Source organism: Crocodylus porosus, unplaced genomic scaffold (genome assembly GCF_001723895.1).
Source record: "Crocodylus porosus isolate Cpor-Errol unplaced genomic scaffold, CroPor_comp1, whole genome shotgun sequence".
NCBI classification, from domain to species: domain Eukaryota; kingdom Metazoa; phylum Chordata; order Crocodylia; family Crocodylidae; genus Crocodylus; species Crocodylus porosus.
Genome location: NW_017728947.1, coordinates 7,554,824 through 7,576,837, shown reverse-complemented (window position 1 = coordinate 7,576,837; position 22,014 = coordinate 7,554,824). Strand labels below are relative to the sequence as shown.

The window sequence follows — 22,014 nt, the reverse complement described above, 5'->3', positions numbered from 1 at the left end:
CCGTGAAGCCCGGGCTGCTTGCAGCAGGGCTTCCATCCTCCCAGCTGGCTGCTGGGAGCAGCCCGGGCTCTGTGGCTATCAGCAGCTACCCAGAGCCTGAGCTTGCTGCAGCCAGGAGACTACAAACAGCTGCTGCCCTCCCACCCTGGCCCTGGCCATAGCGGTCTACCAGCCCCAGGCTCTGGGAAGGCAGCAGGTGCCAGCACTGCGCCCCTTGGGGCCAGGAGGCAGCAACTGTTTGTAGCCTCCCGGCTGCAGTCGGCTCAGACTCTGGGTAGCTGCTAATAGCCACGGAGCCCGGGCTGCTCCCAGCAGGGCTTGCAGCCTCCCAGGCTCCCAGCTGGCAGCAGCTACCCAGAGCTAGGGCTGGCTGCAGCCAGGAGGTTGCAAACAGCTGCTGCCTTCCCACCCCAGGCCCCAGCCCCAACACATGCCGAGGAAAATGGCCTCATGTGCCATGCTTGGCACGCGTGCTGGGGGTTGCTGACCCTTGTGCTAGATCAAAGGAAGTGGGGCTGGAAGAACCTCACAAGGTCATCTAGTCCATCTCCCCGCTTAAGGCAGGACCAGCCCCTATTAACCCATCCCGGCCAAGTGTCTGTCTAACATGCTCTCAAACTTCTAGGGATGGAGATTCCAACGCTTCTCTAGGTAGCCTGTTCCAATGCTTGGCCATGCTTATCATCAGAATGCAACCTAAATTACCCTGCTGCAAACTTGAGGCAATTGCTCCTAGTCCAGTCCCCTACAGCCTAGAGAAAAGCCCGTTTCCACCCCCTCTATAATCACCCTTCAGATATTTGAAGACTTATCAAATCCCACCTCCCAGTACTTTTCTCCGAACTAAACAACGTAAGTTCTTTCAGCCTTTCCTCTCAAGCCCCTAATCATGTTTGTTGACCTGTGCTGGCTATTTCCAAACTGTCTACATCCATGGGGCTCAAAACTGGACACAGGTCAGGCTTCACCAGTGTTGGACGAGTCACTTCCCTTGATTTGCAAGAGATACTTCTGCTAATGCAACCCAGCATGCCGTGGGTTTTTTTGCAACAAGAGCACACTGTTGGCTCATATTCTGCTTATTAGGGCTGTGCAAAGCTTCTGTCTCCGATTTGATTCAGCAGAGATTCATCCTGATTTGGTGGCCGAATCTCCGAATCAAATCAGAAGACCCTTTAATCTCTCCAAATCAAATCAGAACCCTTTGAATCAATGCAGAAAGATTCAGCAATTTGGACAGTCACAGCTTTAAATATCTTTTTCTTTATACCTGTAGGTAAGCAGGTGGCTCATGAATGCTGTGATACTGGGGCACATGGAGTGTCTCTCAGAAGCATGGGAGGCTCCCCAGTGTGCTCAGCAGCAGACCCAGAAGTGGACCAGAAGCACTTCCGGTGCACTTCCAGGTCTGCCAGGCAGCATGCCGACCCCCCCCCCCCCGGCTTAGCAATTGGTGCCTCCTGCTTCTATGGGGGACACCCAAGGTTCCCCCGCAGCCAATCGCCAAGACAGGGGGAGATGGGGAGGCCCCCCCAGTGAACTCCCGGGTAGACTTGGACAAGTGGACCAGAAGTACTTCCAGTCTGCTTCCAGGTTCACTGCCGAGCACATGAGGGCCACCCCACCCCGCACTCCTGTGGGATCCTCCATCTGCCCCAGCATCGCAGCGCTCATGAGCCACGCTGGTACTTTGAGGTATGTAGAAAAAACATTTAAAACTGTGTCTCAGGCCGAATTGCTGATTCTCTGAATCGGCATCAAATCTTCAGATTTGGATTCGGCTGAATCCAATAGGGACAGCGATCTGAAACAATGAATCAAATCACTGTCCCCAATCTGGGGTGAATCCAAATCCAAATCCAAATCAAATAGGGCCTGCTTTGCACACCCCGACTGCTTATGGTACTGTAACCTCCAGGTCCTTTTCTGCAGTACTGCAGTCTAGCTACTTATTCCCTACTCTGTATCTGTGCATGCAATTATTCTGTCCCAAATGCAGGATTTGGCATTGCCTTTATTGAATATCATCATTTTTTGAAGACCATTTCTCCAGTCTATTCAGGTGATTCTGGATCTTAGCCTTACTCTCTGGATTTATCTGCAACTCCACCCAATTCAGTGCTGCCCACAAACTTGCTAAGTCCCACCATCCAAATCATTAATGAAAACATTAAACAATACTGGACCCACAACAGACCTCTGGGGAGCCCCACTTGATACCTCCTCCCAACTGGAATTAAGCCACTGATGACTACTTAATAAGGTGATCAAACCAGTTACACTGAATCTACCTTACAGTAGTTTTGTCTAGTCTATATTTACTTTGCCTGTTAATGGGAATGTCATGGTATACAGTGGCCTTACTCAAGTCAGGACAGGACTGTAAGATGTCCCTTCCTCATTGAACCTCAATTACCAATATCTTCTCTGCTAAGTGCTATACAGGAACTGGGTATTTTATTAAGGACCAAATTTAATTAACAAGTGTTCGTTTAACTTAGCCATATGACACAGACTGAAGTAGTAAGCAAGAAATGTACGCCACTTTTTTGCTATCAAGACTTAAACCAAATGCATACCTCCTGGCTTCTTCTTTCTGTTGCTCTTTCCAGCTGCTCTCCATGTAACGTAAAGCATAATCACTTTCATCCTTGTATCTTAAAAGGAAATACTTATATTTAGTATAACAATAACAAATGAAAAATTAAACAGAACTAGCAATACTAATACATGTAAGCTGATTTATGAAAGAGCATGTTTTCTTTTAAAAATACATATTCCCCTAATTGGTATTCCTTTTAATTTTTGGGGGAAGACTAATATCTAGATACTAGGATTTATATGCAAATACATACTATTTCTCTGGCCATGCAAGCTATCAGAGTTTTCATAAGACACTATTTTTATTAATATAGAGGGGTTAGGGCATAATGATGATAACATAAATAATAACAATCAACACTGTGAAAAAAGACATAATTTTTCAAGGGTTTTCAAAAGAAAACAGCAACTTTGGACTTCATTATGCCTGCTTCTTGTGTATGTGATCCCAACTGTCCACAACATAGCTATTTTCAGTTGAAAAGCCCCAAAATATTGCACTACATGTAATACAAATTAATCCTGTTTAAGCTTGCCCATTGGTCCCTTGAATACCCCTTGCTGCAGCCTATATGCTGAAAATGGCCACAGCACTGCAAGTGTTCTATCTGCACCTATTGCCCCTCACCAGATTGGTACGTGGCTTCAACTGGGTTCCTGAACAAGTGAGATATGAGTTTTCAGCTGTAAACTCTATCATTTCAAGTGTGAAAAAGTGCTTACAGAAGCACCACTGAGGATACAAGGGTATAGGTTGTAACTGTGTTGCTCTAAGGACATAGGTAGACAAGGTTCTTTGGATAAATCTGATATCTTTTACTAGACCAACTCAAATAGTTGGAAAAATTCTTCTTTTCAAGGTTTCAGGGTCAAATACCCTTCATCAGACTGAGGAAACATCTGCACTTGGTGTGTGCTCTTCCTGGATGGAAAAATTGTGAAGAAACCAGAGGCTGGCATGCATGTAAGAAAGCCAGTCAGTGACAATGTAAATCGGAGTCAATGGGCGAGAGAGATCTTAGGGGGTGAAGGAAGGGGAATGAATATAGCTGGTAAATAGTGGAGAGGTACCTGGGGAGTCAGATGTTAAGCAGGTTATAATGCGTCATAAATCCAATGTCTATATTTAGTCCATGATTTTTTCTATCCAGTAGGCTGATGAAGTGACGTTTGTAGGCTTGTCTGTGAAAGGTGTTTGGTAAATTCCCTTCGAGTATTAGAACTGAGATTGGTATCTCTCCACTACTGACCAGCTACATTCATCCCCTCACCCTGTCTCTCACTCAATAACTCTGATTTACACTGTCAATGGCTAGCTTTCTTGCATACATACCAGCCTCTGGCTTCTTTACTATTCATTCCATCCAGGCACAGCACACACCAGCTGCAGATGCTTCCATAGCCTGACGAAGGGTGTTTGTGCCCAAAAGCTTGCAAAGAATAATTTTGTGCAACTATCTAAGTTGGTCCAATAAAAGATACCAGATCTGCCCAAAGAACCTTGCCTGCCACTGAGGATACAGCACTACCAAGTAATTCTGACTGACAAGCTCTTCCCATCAGAGCCGGTACTGACATGCTGGAGAACTTGGTTAAATGCCACCCTATTTTAGACTCAACATTTTGGTCTGGTCTAAAAATATATACATATATTAATTCACAGCAGCTTTGATGCCATCAAGGCAGCCTCCAACAGTGCTGCGCAAATGGCTTCTGACAACCCTACAGGATCTTGCAATGGACAGATGTAGACTTGTCTGCTCCATCACAAGCAGTCAAGAAACCTGAGATATGAGACTGCTCAACTTCCTCAAGCTGATCCAGAGAGGTGATACTCCCCCTCTATGCGACATTTGTCCGGCCTCAATTGAAGTACTGCATCCAGTTCTGGGCACCACACTTTAAGAAGGATGTGGCCTGCCTTGAGAGGGTTCAGAGGAGGGCCACCCACTTAGTTGGAGGACAACAGGGCAGGTCCTATGAGGAGAGGCTGACAGACCTGAACCTGTTCAGCCTCAGCAAGCAGAGGCCGAGGGGGGATTTGATGGCTGCCTACAAACTCGTTAGGGAGATCAGCAGCAAGTAGGAAGGATCCTATTCCCCCCAGTACCACCTGGGGTGACGAGGAACAATGGCCAGAAGCTGCTGGAGAATAGGTTCAGGTTAGAGATTAGGAGGCACTATTTCACTGTTACAGTAGCTAGGATCTCGAACCAACTTCCTAGGGAAGTGGTCCTTGCTCCTACCTTGGGTAAATTCAAAAAGAGGTTGGATGAACACCTGTCTGCAGTCGTGTGATCCCAGCGTGTGCTCCAACCAGTGGCGGGGGGTTAGACTAGAAGATCTATTCAGGTCCCTTCTGACCCCTAACTACTATGAAACTAGGTAGACAGATACCACAGTGATAAGCAGAGCACACAAATTAGGATACAACAGATTCTGATATATAGCAGGTTTTTAAGGCTGGAAAAACCTTATACAGTTATACCCATGCACATTTGAAAAATGAGTAAATACTAATACTTCTGGCAATTATGTGAATAGTAAATTGTACTGCTCCCTACAGGAGCCAGACAGGGTATGTGAAAACTGCATGACAAAGTACAGTCAGGTTTTTCTGTATTATATTAGCTCAATTGCTTCTTCAATTTCACTAAGTATTCTTGAATGAAAAATCTTCTGCCCTTTTCTAATATAGTCAATTTTCCTTCTTCCATGTTAGTGTTTCAAACTTCCACCAAACCTTTACTGTCTGAAGAAGGAAATTTAGTGAGACAACATTTTGACATCCTAAATTAATGTTAGGCCATAATTTCTCACCTTTTCCGATCATATCCAAATATTTCACGAATATGTTTTGAAATTTCTTCCTGGGAGTCCCCTTCATCTTCAATGAAATCATCCATTTCAGAATCAGAGTCATCTTCTTCATCACATATTTGCCTTTTATAACTTATTGGTGGAAGAGAAGGCCTTGGAAGACCTAAACAAGAATAAATATATGTACAACTTTAATTCATTTGTTGCAAAAATGCTTTTAACTATTAAAAGGACTAACTCTTGTATTTTTGTTTCTCCCATTATGTTATCTTCTTCTTTACATATTGAATGATTACAGCAGTCCCTTCTATGCAAGAGATGTGCTTTGGGTACAGCTGTTTTCAATTCTGGGCCTCAGTAACCTGAAAACTTTTAATAATAAAGTATTTGGACAGTTTGGGAGTATCAGAAAGAGGAGACAGCATTTCTAAACCAGTTGTAAAACGTAAGTTTTCCATTGATATTGCCAACTGCAACCTGGATGAGACACCAAAAGGTGAAATCTAAGTTTACATTCCTGTTCAATTTATGGATTTTCTAATACATTAATTTGCAATAATTCTATCCCCTTTACTTTAAGATCATTTTTAAAATTTACTTCCCAGTTCCAACCTAAGTGAATCTGCCCAAAATTAATTAGATCTGTTGCAGGGCCCAATTCTTATGCAATTTTAATTGTTAACAGGGATCCTGTTTTTCCGTTTCCCACAGAAAAACAGAAACAAATTTGGATTTTCCCTTTTAACCGAGAAAAACAAACTTTTAATTTTAACAAAGAAATGGGCAAATTTTCCCCTTTTGCAAAGAGCTTTCTGCAGGTGGCAGAGTTCCAGCCTACAAGGGGCTGGGGGAATGGGAGGAAAGTGGTCAGGCAAGGGACAATCTGCATGTGCACATGTACACGCACGCGGTCACCAGGCAGCCTGGAGAGCAGCTCCTTGCAGGTAAATCTGGTAGGGGGGACTGAGGCCCCCATAGGGAAGGATGGATTTGGGCAGGGCCAGGGCTGCTGACCAGCTGGGGCAGTGAGAGGGGCTTGGGGCCCAGGGCCAGGGGCTGCTCCCCACCACTGCACTCACTCCTGGGTAGGGCAAGGGGAAGGCAAGTGACCCCCAGATTTGTATGTAGGGCAGGGGCGGGCTGCCCACTGTGGGCTCAGGCACCCTGCCCTGCAGCCCACCCCTGGGGGCCTCCGCAGCCCAGCAGGTGGAAGGAACCCTGTGCAGCAGGGAAGCTGCTTTCCGCTACAATCCCTGCATCACCTTGGTGAAGCACTTCCTGCCTGCCTGGAAGCAGCAGGTGCAGTGGCACAGAGTTGAAGCCCTCACTGCTAGGCAGGCAGGAGGCACCTTGTCATGGTGGCACAGGACTTGAAGTGGCATCAAGCTTCTCTGCCTGGCCCTGATCTGCTCTGCCGTGCCAGGTCCCACCTGCTGGGCCACGGAAGCCCTGGACGGAGGGCAGCTTTGAGTCCACACCCGCCATGGACTCGGCTCTGGCCATGCTGCCCATGGGGGAGGGGGAGCTGGGCTCCACATTCTGCTCCACCCCACAGCTGCTGCCTCCTGCAGGCAGCAGCCAGGACTCAGATGCTACTACAGGGGGCTGTGGACCTGGGTCCCTGGCCCTGTAGCCCTGCAAGCTGGGAGCCCCCTCCAGCAGGGCTGGGGGCTGTGGATAGGGAGTGAAAGGCACCAATAGGGGTGCAGGGCTGTGGAATGGGAGTGAGGGGTATGGACCTGTATCCTAGTGAGTGAAAGGGGTAGGTGGAGCTCTGGTGTTCCATGATAAAAAACCCAAAATCAAACATCAAAATTTATAGGTACTTAGAATTTATTATAGTGATTGAGGTACTGGTAGGCTTCCAAGCTGCTTTAAAATTGTAAATACATCAATAAAACATTGTGTTCAATTGATACCTATATATATCTAGAGATAGATGGATATCTCAGTGTTTCATTTTAATCACGGATTTTGAGGTTTTAAATCAGAGAATCTGTGATTTTTAGACAGAGAAAACTAGGATCCCTGATTTTTAAGCATAATCTGACACCTTATATTAAGAAACTTCATTTGTCTTATTAGATCAAGTGCACCACCCACATACACATCCACAATCAGGCAATATTTTATTGCTACCTGAAAAGGCCTATGCATACCACAGATGAATTTGCTTCCTTGCACTAATTCACAGTCTCGCATTGTAGAAGAGAGCTTACTACCTAAGACTCTTCATTTCTTGAGCATGGATAGTGGGTGAAAAAGCATACAAATGGCAGCAAGGTGCAAGGGAAGAAAGAGCAGCCATTTTACAATCTAACTTTCTACTTAGATAGTAACTATGGTAAAATCAGGCACATGTAGACAACTCCACCTGTGGTTGCTGAAACCTCTCAACCCTAAGAGATTTATATTAAGGAGAAGTATGAAACAAGAGATACAGGTAAACTCATTTGTAACACCACAGCATTGACAGAACATGGCATACCTTGTGGAGGAAATCCTGGTGGTCTGTGCCCTGGGGGAGGTCTCATTCCATTCAACTGTCCGTTGCTTGGTCTTGTGATTAGATTTTTAGATGAAATTGTTTCTGATACAACAGTACACTTCGGTTTCGAAGTGACGCCTGAGCTGCTGCCTGGTCGCCCAGGTCCCACGCTTGAGCCACTGCCTGGCCTTCCTGGTCCGGTGCCCAGGCCACTGCCTGGTCGCCCATGTCCCATGCTTGAACCACTAGGCCTTCCAGACATTGCGCCTGAACTAATGCCTGGTCGCCCAGGTCCTGTGCTTGAACTGACACCTGGTTTTCCAAGTCCTACGCCTGAGCCACTGCCCGGTCTCCCAGGTCCTGTGCTTGAACCAACACCTGGCTTTCCAAGTCCTGTGCTTGAGCTGCTGCCTGGCCTTCCAGGTCCCATGCCAGCACTGCCACCAGACCGCCCAAATCCCATGCTCGAACTGCTGCTTGGATTGATGGCGACTGAACTACCACCTGATCGTGCAGGTCCCATACCTGAGCTACTGCTCGGACGCCCAGTTCCTCCAGATCCTGAACTGCTGCCTGGCCGCTTTGCACTAGAGCTGGCTTCATGCTGAGAAGGTGCTGCAACTCCTTGTTTTGTATGGGCAGAAGCAGATTTTTTCACACTAGGCTCTTTAGCTGGCAGCAGTTTCTGAGTCCCATTGGCAGTTGCTTTTGAGATGAATGCATGAGAGCCTGACCCAGATTTCCCTATTCCATTGACTGGAGGTTTACTATGGCTAAAACTAGATGAGCTTTTGAAAGATCCATTTTGTGCAGGTTTTGCTTTTTCCACTTGACTGTATTTAGAAGATGACGATGGCCTGGAGTGCTTTTCAGTAAATGCTGGTGCTCTGGATTTTTTATCTGAACAACTTACGGAAGAAAAACTGCCTTTTGAAGAGGAATGTTTATCTGCTGAAGCTTTGCTAAGTTTTGCATTCACAAGCTCTTTCTGAGAGCACACTTTTTTTGAAGAACCTGCTATATTCTTGATCTCTTTTTCAGGTTTCTTTTTTTCTTTCTGCATTTCCTCTTTTTTGTTTTTGCGTTCCAAAAATTCCCTCTCTCGCAATTCCTCTGCTGTCCTGGGCCGTTCTTCAATCTTTTTCACTACTTTTATTTCCACTGGTTCGTACTGTTTTTTCTCAGCCAGCCTGAGAAGATCAGTGAAGTTCATCGGGGCCGCTGAACTTTTGGGAGGGGCCTTTGGTTTCGCTGTAGCTTTGGATGGTTTCTCTTCATACTCCTCAGGTTCATGCTCAGATTCAGTTTGACTGTATTCAAACTGCTCAGTTTCGTCTCCTGTGGTATATTCTGCATCTGTCCCTCGGCTGACGTTTTCAGAAGTCCGCCTCTTTCTAGGCTTCTCCTCAATTGGGATGCCATTATAACCATAAAAGTTGTCCTTTGTTCTTGAAGCCATTGCTCTTGCTTTTCTGTCATGTTTCAGTTCAACCCGTTTAGCTAAGAGTTCTTCTTTCCTTTTTTTTTCCTCTCGCTCTGGAAAAAAGAAAAAAAAAATCAAAGGAGTTTTCCCATGATCATTTCTGAATTTTTGAGTTGATAAAGTGTGGGGGAGATGAATGTTACAGAGCACATGACCAAAGTTCAGTCAACATACATGATGGCCTAAAAAAATCTAGGGCCAAAAGATTTAAAATCAAATTGGAATAAGTCACCATGTTTAATTTTTTTTAAGTAGTACAGCATAAGACTGATGTTATAGCCATGATGATCCAGAAATTATGTGAGGCAACAATTTCTTATGGTGTTATCTTGTATTTGACCAACTATGTAGCAGGAACAGATGGACAAGTTTTTGAAAGCAAGACATTCTTCCCTCAGGGAAAGGGAATGAGATCTAAAGAGTAATGTCTGTTTAACCTTATCCTAACTATACAGTCAGTCCAATAAAAGATATCAGCCTAACAAATCCTTGCCTCTCAATTTTTTAAGGGCACAATTTCTAAAGATGGTTGACCTGACCACCTGTCGTTTTCAGACTCATAGTACAGTTTGTTCAACATTAAAACAGTTATCAAAACATCAGAATGGCTCCTTGTGATCTCTTCTGGTGAAAACTACTTAATACTAGACACTTTCCAAGCTGTGATGGTGAATACATAAGTAAAGCTGTGTAAATATTTGGATTCAAAAACAGGCCATCTGCCACCCTGATGATTACTGCTCTTCAGTCAGCTCTGACTCAGCACCAGTTGTGTATGGATATCCCAAAGAACGGAGACACACATGCTCATGTTATGTATATTGGGAGCCTGAATACGGTGAAAATGTCCCAAACAGTCAGTGAAAAAGTTTGCCTCCGACAGAGAACACATGAAACAACTTTAACAGGTACCTTTTTTCTTCTTTTCTTCTTCTTTCCGTCTGAGAAAAGCTTGTACTGCTGCAGACTCAACACCCCTGACTTTTGGAACCTTTTTAGGAGGGCCTACTGCCAAACTGTATCTTTTCTGCAAAGAGAAAAAAAAATATCCTAAGGAAAGTAAGGGCTTTGACTTGAATAGATGGTTTTTACTAATTGGAAAAACCATAATGAATGAGAAATGTAATAATAATGCTTATTGGGCTTTAAATATACGAATGCTGAACAACAGCAAATAGTATAGCAATGAATGTCAACGGAAGCTGAGAGCTCCTGGCACCAAATAGGATCATAACCTACGTGCAGAAGCCACTCTGGGCATAAAGAGCACAGGGAACCAGAAAAGAAAAAAAGGGAACAAAAGAGATGGCTGCAGAAAGCCTGGATGAACAAAGAAGGGGAAATGATTCAGAGAAGAGGATGAGATTGCAAAGAAGTTTAAAAGCAACACCAGGGGTTTTACAGAAACACCCAAAATAGACCCCTATAAAATCCACACTCCTAGACTAAGTAGTGGATAGGAGAACCATATGCCACATAGTTAGGCAATTCCCTTTTCCATAACAAAATAGTTTACAGGCTCTCAAGTCTTGCCTGAATAAAAATGGACCTAAAGTAACTTAAACTTACTTTCATTAGTTATTTTGAATGCAGATTTGTATGTGGATACTCATTTAATGTTAAGATTACTTCTGTTAAAAAACACCTAACAATCCAAATTACAAAATACGATATTCTTAATCCAAAAATCAGTGCCCACACACAGATTTGCATCTTCATACCTAATGTTCTGAAACAAAACATATATTGTTCTTTAGTTTTCATTTGATAAAGACTGTCACTAGCAGGCTGAGTTTTCAAGCAGTGAATGGTAGCTAAACAACAAGGAAGGAAGTTAGGAATCTTGAATTCTCTTCCCACAAATACAAAAAAGCCACTTTTAAAAAGTTAGAGAAGGAAACAGAGATCATCAGAGTGTCACAGGAAGCAGAAGGGTAGCACTTGTCTTTGATCAAGCAACATTATCAGACACTTATATTTAAGAAATTTTCCTGGCTAGCACCTAGCAGGGCTGTGTGAAACAGCACCATATTGCCATTTCGAAGGGACAGTGTTTCATTTCATCATTTTGTTTAGTTTCAAAGCACTGTTCCATTTCATTTCATCAAAGCTGTTTTGCTGTTTTGACGTGTTTCACTGTTTCACCCATAAGCTATAATGGGGAATCATGAAAATGCCTGTAACTGTCATTTTTGGCCCAATTTGGATGAAAATTGCAGCGATGGTAGCCCCTTCTGAGGGCATGAAGCCTGCCAAGTTTCAAGCAGACAGGTGCACAGATTTCTGGGAAACTATAACTCAAACTGCTGAAAAGCAAAATTCGTATCCTTTACCAGCAGCAGCCGCCTGCTGTCATCCTGCACGCAGATCTGGGGGCCTGCACCCCCCCTGGGAGGGCTGTGGGGCTTTGCCAGACTCCTCCCGGGGGCAAGGGCCCCTGGATCTGCACGCGGGATGACAGCATGCTGCCACTGCTGGTGAGGCCAACGGCAGCACCAGGCTTCCTGGTGCTTGGCATGGGTTGCACCCAGTGCCAGTAACAGCTGGCAGTCGCAGCATGCTGTCACCCTGCAGCAAGCCCAGCTTCGAAACTCAAAACATTTCACAACTTTTGAAATGTTTTGAGCCCCCTTGTTTCATTTCAAAGCTCTTTTGAAGCCTTTTGTTTTGTTTTGATTTTGCTGTTTCAAGCTTGAAACACATTGAAACAAACTACCCGGCAACATTTTACACAAACCCAGTATCTCCGTAATTTTAAATTGGTTTGATTATAGCCTGCTACGTTTTAGCTTCCATTTCTGATTTATTAAGACAGTAGGCACAAGAATACAGACAGTCTGGGCACTTTATATAAAAAATATGAATGTATGTTAAAATAAATGTGTATTTTCTAAGATTCAAGGTTCAGAAGTTAATTTTTAATAACTGGTAGTTAAAAAAACAGTCAAGCTCTTTCAGGAATAGCAACTGTAAGACTCCTGTAGCATGCGTTTAAAAGTCTCCTTTTAGTGATTTCTGAAATGACTCAAGGGAAAAAAACGTCAAAAACCCTACCCAATCCAACTATACTTCACTAACAAAACTTGACATGCAGCATCATTACATTAAAAAGCTTCTATAACACGAGTGCACTTACTGATGGACATCTCTACACATAAAATGTTTCTTCACAACTAAGGCTCAACAACCCCTCCTTGAACAATTCTTACTCTCCACAATTTTACTGCACTTACATCTTAAATAGGTGGAACTAATCATTCAAGTACTATTTAAAAGGAATAAGGTATCTTTTAAAGTGGTTGGGGTCTTCTTTATTACAAAGACAGGTAGTTTTAATATGCTATGGATTTGAATCTAAGATGAACGCCCCCCCCCCCGGAAAAAAAACCCTCATCTTGGATTCAAGTACAAGGCAGAGGAGGGGGCAGGTGGCTGCTGCAGCTCTGACTCTGGCTGGGTCAGTGCCAGAGTCAGGCCCACAGCAGCTGCCTGTTCCCCCTTTCATCTGTCCCCAACCACTTGTGCTCTGTAGCTCTGCTGCTTAATGCCAGGCATGGCTCTGGCTACATTCCCTCCCACCTGGGTACAAAGAGCATGCAAACTCTTGCCCCTGCCCAGCCACACCACAGCATCCCAGGGAAAGACACGCTACTGCCACGTGCCTGGAGCTTGCATGTGCTCTGTGCCCAAGAAGAAATGAAGCCAGAGCCACGCCTGACACTAAGAAACAAGGGAGGAGGGGAGAACAGGTAGGTCACGGAGACTGCAGGGGGGCAAAGGATAAAGGGAGGAGGCAGAGGGGAAAAGTGGTGGGGCAACAAGTAGTGGGAGCTACCTGTCCCAATTCTGCTGCTTTCCCCACTGTGGGAGTGGAGGAGACAAATTGAAGATGACCCTCTGATAATTAGATTCCAAACATGGAAAACTATAACAAATTTATACACTCTTTGCATACACAGAACCTAATTATTGGGGAGTCATCTTAAATTTGGTTCTTTTGGATTCAGGTAAATACAATGGTTCAAAATTTGCATGTCTGAAAAATAATGTCCCCCAGGGAACCCCTCTAAAACTGGGTCCCGGACTGCACAGGGCTGTTCAGGGGATTTGACCTGGGATATGAGATATGTTAATGGACACTTTGGTTCAAATCCATCCCAGGACCTTAGCTGCTGCAAATACTACCATACAGCATTCTTCAGCGGCAAAATAATGACAGATTATTATTAATCAACCAAATCAATCACTATGATAGTCTAAGGCAGTGATTTTCAAATTCTCAAACAGGATGCTGTGGTTAGGTGGACAAACATGATTAAATCCAGAGATTTCAAACAGGAATCCATAATGTCAAAAACATGCTGACCTGATGCAGGCTTTTTGAGTTCATTGTAAAAGAATTGCTCTATTATTTTTTTTGTCAAAAAAGAAGTGAAAACTAAGAGCTGGCATTATCTGAAGTGTGACTCAAGTCTAAAAAAAACTGAAAACCACAGGTCTAAGATAGAACTACTCACCTATTCTCAGAGGAGACCTTCCAGGAAAAGATTGAAGCCTACTAATGAGGGCTGTAGGGAATTATACACTGCTGCTACCTGTGCTGTGCCTGCTTTGTGGATAATTTTATTCACAGAGCTAGTCAGACATGTTTGACAATAATAAATGTAGTTTTAGAAAACAAAATTATCCAGTCTCAAAAATGATTTTAAAAAGCATGTATGTAGAAAATGAGATGTATTCTGATACGGCTTTTAACAAGACTGCAAAAGAAACTTTTTATTTTATTTTGCTAAAAGCTTCACACAGCAGGAACAAAATGCAGACTGGCCAATCACATTAGAGAGGCTTGTAAAGAAAATCGTGTTGGAGAAGCAGTTTTTAAGCTTAGTATTGTAAAGTGGCAAAGCACTCTGCTATCTGGTGAATGGGTTTGTAAAGCAGCTTTACAAGCACTCCTCCCTCAGCACTATTAGCATGGGACCTTGTGCAAGACTAAAGATGAATTTTCAAAATGAGTCTTTCCCACCAAGGAAGTCTTCTAAGATTCATTTCTATTTAATTTGAAACATGCAGCTACCAAATGCTCCCTAAACAAATTACAGGGTTTTAGCATATAATGAATCATTACTTCTGTTTCAACAAGTATTCTGCTTAACTCTGCTCTCACACACCAGAAAATTAATAAGCAGGTTTATAAACTGAGTCTTATTTGGCTCAGCCGGGGGGTGGGGAGGGAGGGGGGGGGAATCAAAATGAACTACATATATGGTGCACAAAACTGTTCCATAACCACCTATATAATTGCTTTGTATGCAGGCTAGTCCAACAGCAGCTTCCTGGAAGAAACAGAAAAAGATAAGCACAAACAGTCTACTCCTTACTTTATCAGTTTAGTAGCAACTACACTAACCAGATACCCCATACAGTTATCTGAAAGTTGGTAAAATCAACAGAGAACAAAATGTGTTCTGCCTTTAAAGTCAAGTAGGTCACATTATTCTGGAACAGCATGCTTCTCAAACTGTAAACACTGATTATTTTTCAAGGTACCTCCCCACCACAGCTCCCTGGCTGAACGTTGCCAAAATGTGCAAAGCTAGCTTTGCTTGACTCAGAGTACAAGTAAGTGAGGCCCTGGGCCTCATCCCCAGGGCCCTGGAAATCTCTCTCCTCAATTGCATGTTGTGTACCTTAAAGAAATAAAAAGGAGTCTTCCCATCAGTGATCTCTACTATTTAGAGTTTTTCTCCCCCATCCTCCTCTGAGGATTCCTTTACATATAGAGGACCTTTATTATTACCCATTTCCACAAATCCTACCTCCATCCAACATACACTCAATCTACTATAAGAAAGCTTGAACTAGCTCCCTTGGAAGTTGACCAGTTGCGTGAAGTAGAAAGGATTTAACAAAGTGCTTTATATCTCTACTTGGTCAGGATAAATAACTCAACTAGTTAAGCACCCCATATAGTGTACAAAGCTAAAGAAAGCTGAAAAGAAACAGCAGATTTTTTTTTTATGCTGAAAAAACTTTAATGTCTAAAAAGCAAAGTATCCATCTACTAGGGTGGATTTGGTAAATTTATAGCGTGGAAGAAATCAAACTTCACATTGTGTTTTGGTAAAGAATTAACAGACCCAGTCTGAGTTTATTGGAGCTCATACAAGCAATTGCAGGGAAAGATTGTAAGTAGAACTCCTCACTTCTACAAGTTATCATACCTTTTTATACCTAAAACTGTGAGAATAGACACATAATTAAACAAAGCAACCTTGAATAACAGGAAGGGGTAGATCATTCGGTTGTCAAACGTAACAGTTGCTTGCTCAGCAACACATTTTGTTTTGAGAACTGTTATCACCTTGTTGATTTTAGGAAAGGGAAAAACATTTGTTCTCAAAGAACAGTAAAAGACATAATAAAGCAGAAGGGTTTTTCTTATCTTAGAATATTCTTAAACATACAGCATCCGCATCTTTTTCAATTCTTTTTTCTTCACTCTCTTTTTCTTAGTCAAGTTAGAGGCCTGGATACATTTATTTCTACAATAGCAATGTATCTGCCTTCAATACAGGAGATTTTAACATAAATATTAAACTGGCTTAGCCACCAGAAACTACATGCATCACTGTTGCAGCTGACAAACAGCTGCAAGAGGATTATGGCCAAAGTTTTATTCTTAAAATCACCTTCCTAACGCTTTTCTCTACAAAGAGCTGGCACTGGGTTCTCTGATTCATGAAGAACTTCTTTAGTGCTGATATTAAAGAGGAAGGAAGGTTAGGCTGAAAATTTCAGTTCTATAAATCTAGTGCACAATCCAATATCGATAAAAATGTTTTCACAACCTAAAAACACTACTTGAATCACCACCTGCACTGCCAATTCTGAAAACCAAGACAGTGGCATTCAAAGAGCCAAAAATAGTCTATTGTAGCTGAAGACATATGAAATGCAAAACATGAACACAATGGATTAAAGAGTAGAAAGGTAAGCTTGAAAACTGACTTCAAGTGTTAACACAAGTTAATTATTCAAAGCAATTATAAACTATTCCAATAAATGTCTGAACCCCTCCCCCACATAATCAAAAAGCTATATTTAAAATTGAAAAGATGCAGAACAGGAAGTCAGGAATCATTGAAATCATCACATAAACTATTCATTAGCCTCCAAGTTGATATTTATCTGAAAGACTTCCTTTAACAAGGTCATAAATTACATTATGCAAAACTAACCCACCATACCCACTTGTCTGAAGAGTGTGTATTGCATATTGTCACAACATGTGAACCTGCTACAACTTTTAGGGAAAAATGTTTATTTATCCTACTCACAAAACATTTATCAATACCAAATTTCACTGTTCCCATCCTATCAGCCATTTTCCAGTGCTTGCCTGGGACTTTTACATAGAATTAAAGGCAGAGGGGAAAAAAAACCTGATGCAGAGAATTGAAGGCAGAGAAAGTCAGAGCCATGAACATTTTGGTCAGAACTTGATGAAGCCTGGAGTGCAAGTATCAAATAAAACTTGTGTCCAGAGAAAAAAGAAAAGCCTTCAATCCAGGCCAGCTCTTTATATTACATCATATGCTTGTTTCACAGAAGCTGTTATACCAGGATAGGTATTTCTAGGCATTGGTTTTTGTGGTTAGGTGGTTAGCTGCAGCCATGTGAAGTGACTCTCAGACTGACTTTAGATAGAGGCCAGGTTTTGTTTTCACGTTAAATCATGTCCATTCCACCTATTTTTTAGGTAGCAGGTCTATAACAGCTGCATATTTAAGTCTGATTCACAATGAAGTACCCATCTCTTCAATCAGTGCTGATGTAAAGGAAACACTGTTTCAATTTTGGGTGGCCTCCATGCCATCAAGTACTATGTTGTTTCAAGTCACTAATTGCTGGAAGTTATAGAACCTTTGTAAGTCAAGACTGACACTTCATTACAAGCACAGAGAACTGATGTGAAAATATTTCAGCTTCTAATAAAGAGGTTCTTTATGGCAACAAAATACGGAGTTAGATAAAGGGCTTGGTTTTGTCAAGCTACTTTCAAGAGTATTTGTAAAATTACACTACAAGAACTTTAACATTTTAACAGCATCTTCTATCAAAAGATCTGAGTACTATACAAAATGTATCCGGCCATGTGGCATTCTTGTCAGGCATGGAAGTACCTTCCTTTCATAAACAGAAATGAAGAAACACATTAAGGGCTTAATCCTACCATCTGCTGATGTCAATGGTAAAAATTTCCCTTTGATCAGTCTGATGTATGACTAATGCACTTAGCAACTTGGACAATGTCACACTGGAAGTCTGCGCTGGATAAATACCAAAAAACTTTGCACAGCACTAAATATAACAGCCAGGTAGAAATGCAATCACAAATGCATGAAAATATGTAAACCACTCTTCTACAGTTGCTATACAAGAATTTTAGCAACATCTAGCCAATAAGCTTGTTAGCCAAATTTATAAAAGAATGTTACATTTATTGGTAACATTAAGAAGGGCTCTTCTTTTTAAAATAATGCAAAGACCTTGTAAATGTCACATTCTCTGAATTAAACTGTTCAGTGGGCCACAAGTTGCATCATTCTATTATTTCTGAGCCTGCTTTTCCCTTGGGAGACAAACAAACAGATCTATTCTTACCAGTACATGATGAAACACAAGTATTTGTAACTATGCACTATTGACAATTGTTTAAATTAAGACAAGTATTTCTCTTTCAGTAATGAGAAATTTAATTAACTTCCAGAAACGTACTTTTCACCAAAGGGCTAATCCTTAATCCCCAAACTTGTCCTTAGGACAAAGATGTTATAAAACATATCTACTTAAAATCACAACATTTAAATTCTAACATACAGGAGGACTCAACCCCAGTTTTCATTCTGGGATTTCTGAATGAATAGTTATGTCTTTCTTATTGGCATATTTGGGAGATTATTTTGAAAATAATGTTTTGGCATTACCATATTTTCCTTGCATATAACCCAAACCTCCCAAAACCAACTGAGAAACACTGGAGTGGGTATGATACATGACAAAAAGGGCTCCCACTGGTCTGGAAATCTGGTGGTGGGGGAGGCAAAGAAGTGGTAACAAACTACTGTGGCCATTAGCAATTAAACTGCCAATGCTCTGCCCCTCCTCCCCTGCCAAATTTCCAGACCCACAGAGAGCCCCCGTCCCCAACCACATGAGATCAAACTGTCACAAGGTTGGCCCACAGCTGGAGAACTGGGTTCAATCCAGCACGCCAGACACACTAGCTCCCTTCAGAGCCAGATGCCAGGTCAGACCTGAAACATCAAGCCAAGGACCTTGGGTCACATTAGGCCCAACTGCACAGCCCCTGCACTGCAGATTGGTCCCCATTGCTACTCCAAAGTAAGATACCCATTTGCTTCTTGACACCTTCCCAAAAAAGGGTGCATGTTATATTCAGCAGCATGTTATAAAAAGAAAACACAATATCTGCCTGCCTGAATCCCAAAGTTCCTACCCCTCCTTAATGACAGCCTTTAACATGACTTATGGTCCTGCTGAATAATAATTTGGAGCCATGCTGTGCCCATGTTAGGTGAGGTTGCAGTACCTTCTCTCTCAACTGATACATGGAATATGCCAGTCTGGAACTCAGAGGCTCTAGGTCAGTGGTTCTCAACCCTCTCGGACTTGAGGCATGTGCCTCAGAAAATGCCTACATTAAATCTCTTATTTAACTATGGAAAAAGTGGCAGAGTAATTCTTCTGCGGCGAAGAAATCAAAAAGACTGTAATAGGCTAGAATCTTCTTACACTATGGATTCCCATTGGAAAGCTGTGGGTCTATATTGTGAATCATATAGGCGTTTGGCACACCTAACAGTGTTAATATCATGCAAGGCCCTTAAAAGCATCTCACACCACCCTGGTGGAAAACCACCGCTCAAGATTCTATTGGGTCAGTCCCCAATCCCATATACAAGGGGACTGGTGAGGAGTGAGACTGAAAGGCTTTAAAAGTTTGGAAAAATCAGTGAACACTCAAAGGAAGGGAAAGGCTGAACTATAGACTTTATTTCAGAGCAAGAACTATACTGAGAACATTGAAGTAGCACGGTTAAAGACACCAAAGCCAAAGAACACTTATGGGTATAGTCCTACTCTATTTATAAACCTTTAGAGCAGGCACAACTGAACAGTTTAACTGCACAATCACATTATTTCTGAAACAAAACTTTTTGCCTGCAATTCAGACACAGCTGTGTAAACAGCGTTCTTCATTATCATAAGATGGATGGTTTTGTGTTTTAAGGAAATAAGTCCATTAACAAAGGAGCTAAACTGTCTGCAAATCTGTGGTCTCTACATGGACCAAATTTTGCTCATTAGTCTGTATTTTTTGTTCAGCAGGAACAGTCCACCTAAACATGGCTTACTGCAAGCTTTTCATAAAAAAGATTTAATATACTCTGCTAAACACAGATCCCACCAAAATGTAGTCCCAAGCATTTCAAATCAGCAGTCACTGGTGGTCTCTCTTATGTTCATCTTCCACAATTCATATGAAATGCACTGCTCCTTAGCAGATGTAAGCCACCTAAAAGACAGCACAGAAGTGTTCCTTACACAGGAAAATATGACCTAGTCAGTAAGCTGATATTACATTGCTTAACTGACATCAGTGCAGAAAAATCAAGGCTGTTTCAGTTTAGGGACATCTAAACTGTTTTTTTCACTCCTCAACTAAAGTCACACAAGTAAATCCTGTTAATCCAGATACCTTTAAAGACAGGTTTAAAACTGCTTGCTGCAGCAGGAGTAGGACTGCAGCCCCAAATTAGTGCTCATCTCTGCCATGGAAGCAGGCAGCCGTTCCAACAATGTCACACTATACCAGTAGGGGCAAACCTTTCTGGCAGGCATGCCACAAATTGGTCCTGCAACCTCCTCAAATGCTACCCCAATCCCTTTCCCTTCTCCAATCTGCTGCTCGGCTTTCTGCCCCCTGACCTAGCTGCTGCTCTGCTTTCTGCCCCCTGACCTAGCTGCTGCTCTGCTTTCTGCCGTGTACTCCCTGCCTGATCTGATGCTCTGCCTTATGCTCCATGTCCTCTCCCCACTCTGCCATGTGCCACACAGAAGCTGACCACACTACTTGTGGCACCTGTGCTGCAGGTTGGCCAACTCTGTACTACACAATCATTTAGGACAGAAAGAAAGCAGTCTTCCATTGCAACTGTAGAGTGTAATAAGGCAACCAGAACTTAATCATAAAACTACTGCAAACAGGTCCATTATTGACTGACTATTTAGTAAACATATTTTCTATAAAAGAGAGCCACATCTGAAGCAGGTATTTGCTTAGGTATTCTTTTTTCCATTTCAAGGGAGGGGTGCTCTTTCAGAGTAAAATGAAAAAAAAACAGAAAATGAATTGTGCTCTTGATGAGATTTTTAAAATCGGCTGTAAACCGACGAACAACACGTGTCTACCATATGGCTGACCACAGAGGGTATCACTTTACAAAAATATGACTGAAACTCTAGTGGACTGCTTTCTTTGCACTGTGCTCTAGAAAAGACACCGAACATGATGCTGCCTTTCCAAATAATGCCCAGAACAAGATAGAGGGTGCTTTACCTTAAGTCAGAGCACTAATCAATATTAACATTTAACTAGTTCAATGTAGTTGGAGAGAGACCCTCATCTGCATAGGGTTTACAACCTGCTAGCATCTGATAAAGCAACCCTGGGCTCGGGAAAGCTTATGCATCTAACTTGGTTAGAGTACAAGGTGCACTGTGTCTGACTTCAGACTAACTACTTCTTTTTACTAATCTCTAAACACAAGCAGAGGAAGGGGTAGTGACAGAGCCATTAATACCCAGTGATCCCTGCTCTGCCAGCTCAAAATGAAGTTCCTAAAAGATTTCCCCCCCCCCCCGAGAGTTCTGAGGTCCCAAATTACTCAGTGCTGGGCGTATCACTGCCTTCAGTCTCCTCCAGACAGACTGATCCTACAAAAAGTCCAGCCTGAGTCACCCTGATGAGCAGGTCAGAAAAAGCAGATTGCCAGGGACAGCTTCAAGTGAGTGAGCTGAGCTGCCAACACCCAGCGAGGACCCCAGGGGCACCTGGAAGATTCCCACCCCCCACTGCCATCCTGGAGTAAGGCACCATGAAACATTAAGCACACAAGACTGGGAAACCTGAGACAGAAGGAAGGAAGGAAGCCCATTTACAGGACACGTTGGATGCTGAATGGGGAAGACAGCCAGCCCTTGCCCCCTGAGCAAGCGAAGTGCTACAGACAACTCCCATGTAGCTCATCCTCCCTCAAAGGAAGGAGATTTGGAGAGCTCTGGGGAGTTACCCCCCCACCACTCCCATCCGATAGGGGAGGAGAGGTTGGGCTCCTGCACGAGTGTCCAACGGGCGCCAAGGCCGCGCGGGGCCCCCGGTGTGGGAGCAGGGCGGGGATGGTCGTCCCCCCCCACTCACTTCCCCCCCCGGGCGGGCGCTCACCGGCGGGGCGCTGCCCCCCTGCTGCTCTGAGGCCACCAGCAGCACGTCCCGGAAGTCCATGCTGGTCCCGGCCGGGGGGGGCGGCCGCGC

At 43.1% G+C, this 22,014-nt stretch overlaps 1 protein-coding gene across 1 annotated transcript in view; it reads right to left on the bottom strand.

The window, feature by feature from the left end:
• The window catches only part of SPTY2D1 (SPT2 chromatin protein domain containing 1), a 27,914-nt gene extending 5,906 nt beyond the window's left edge, over nucleotides 1-22,008 (bottom strand). The window contains exons 1-5 of the mRNA XM_019551460.1: nucleotides 21,925-22,008; nucleotides 10,305-10,419; nucleotides 7,910-9,445; nucleotides 5,422-5,584; nucleotides 2,580-2,657 (exon numbers count right to left, since the gene is read on the bottom strand). Coding sequence (XP_019407005.1) covers nucleotides 2,580-2,657; nucleotides 5,422-5,584; nucleotides 7,910-9,445; nucleotides 10,305-10,419; nucleotides 21,925-21,984 — 1,952 coding nt within the window. The 5' untranslated portion in view covers nucleotides 21,985-22,008. The remainder of the gene's footprint in view (nucleotides 1-2,579; nucleotides 2,658-5,421; nucleotides 5,585-7,909; nucleotides 9,446-10,304; nucleotides 10,420-21,924) is intronic.
• Between the last annotated feature and the right edge of the window lie 6 nt (nucleotides 22,009-22,014).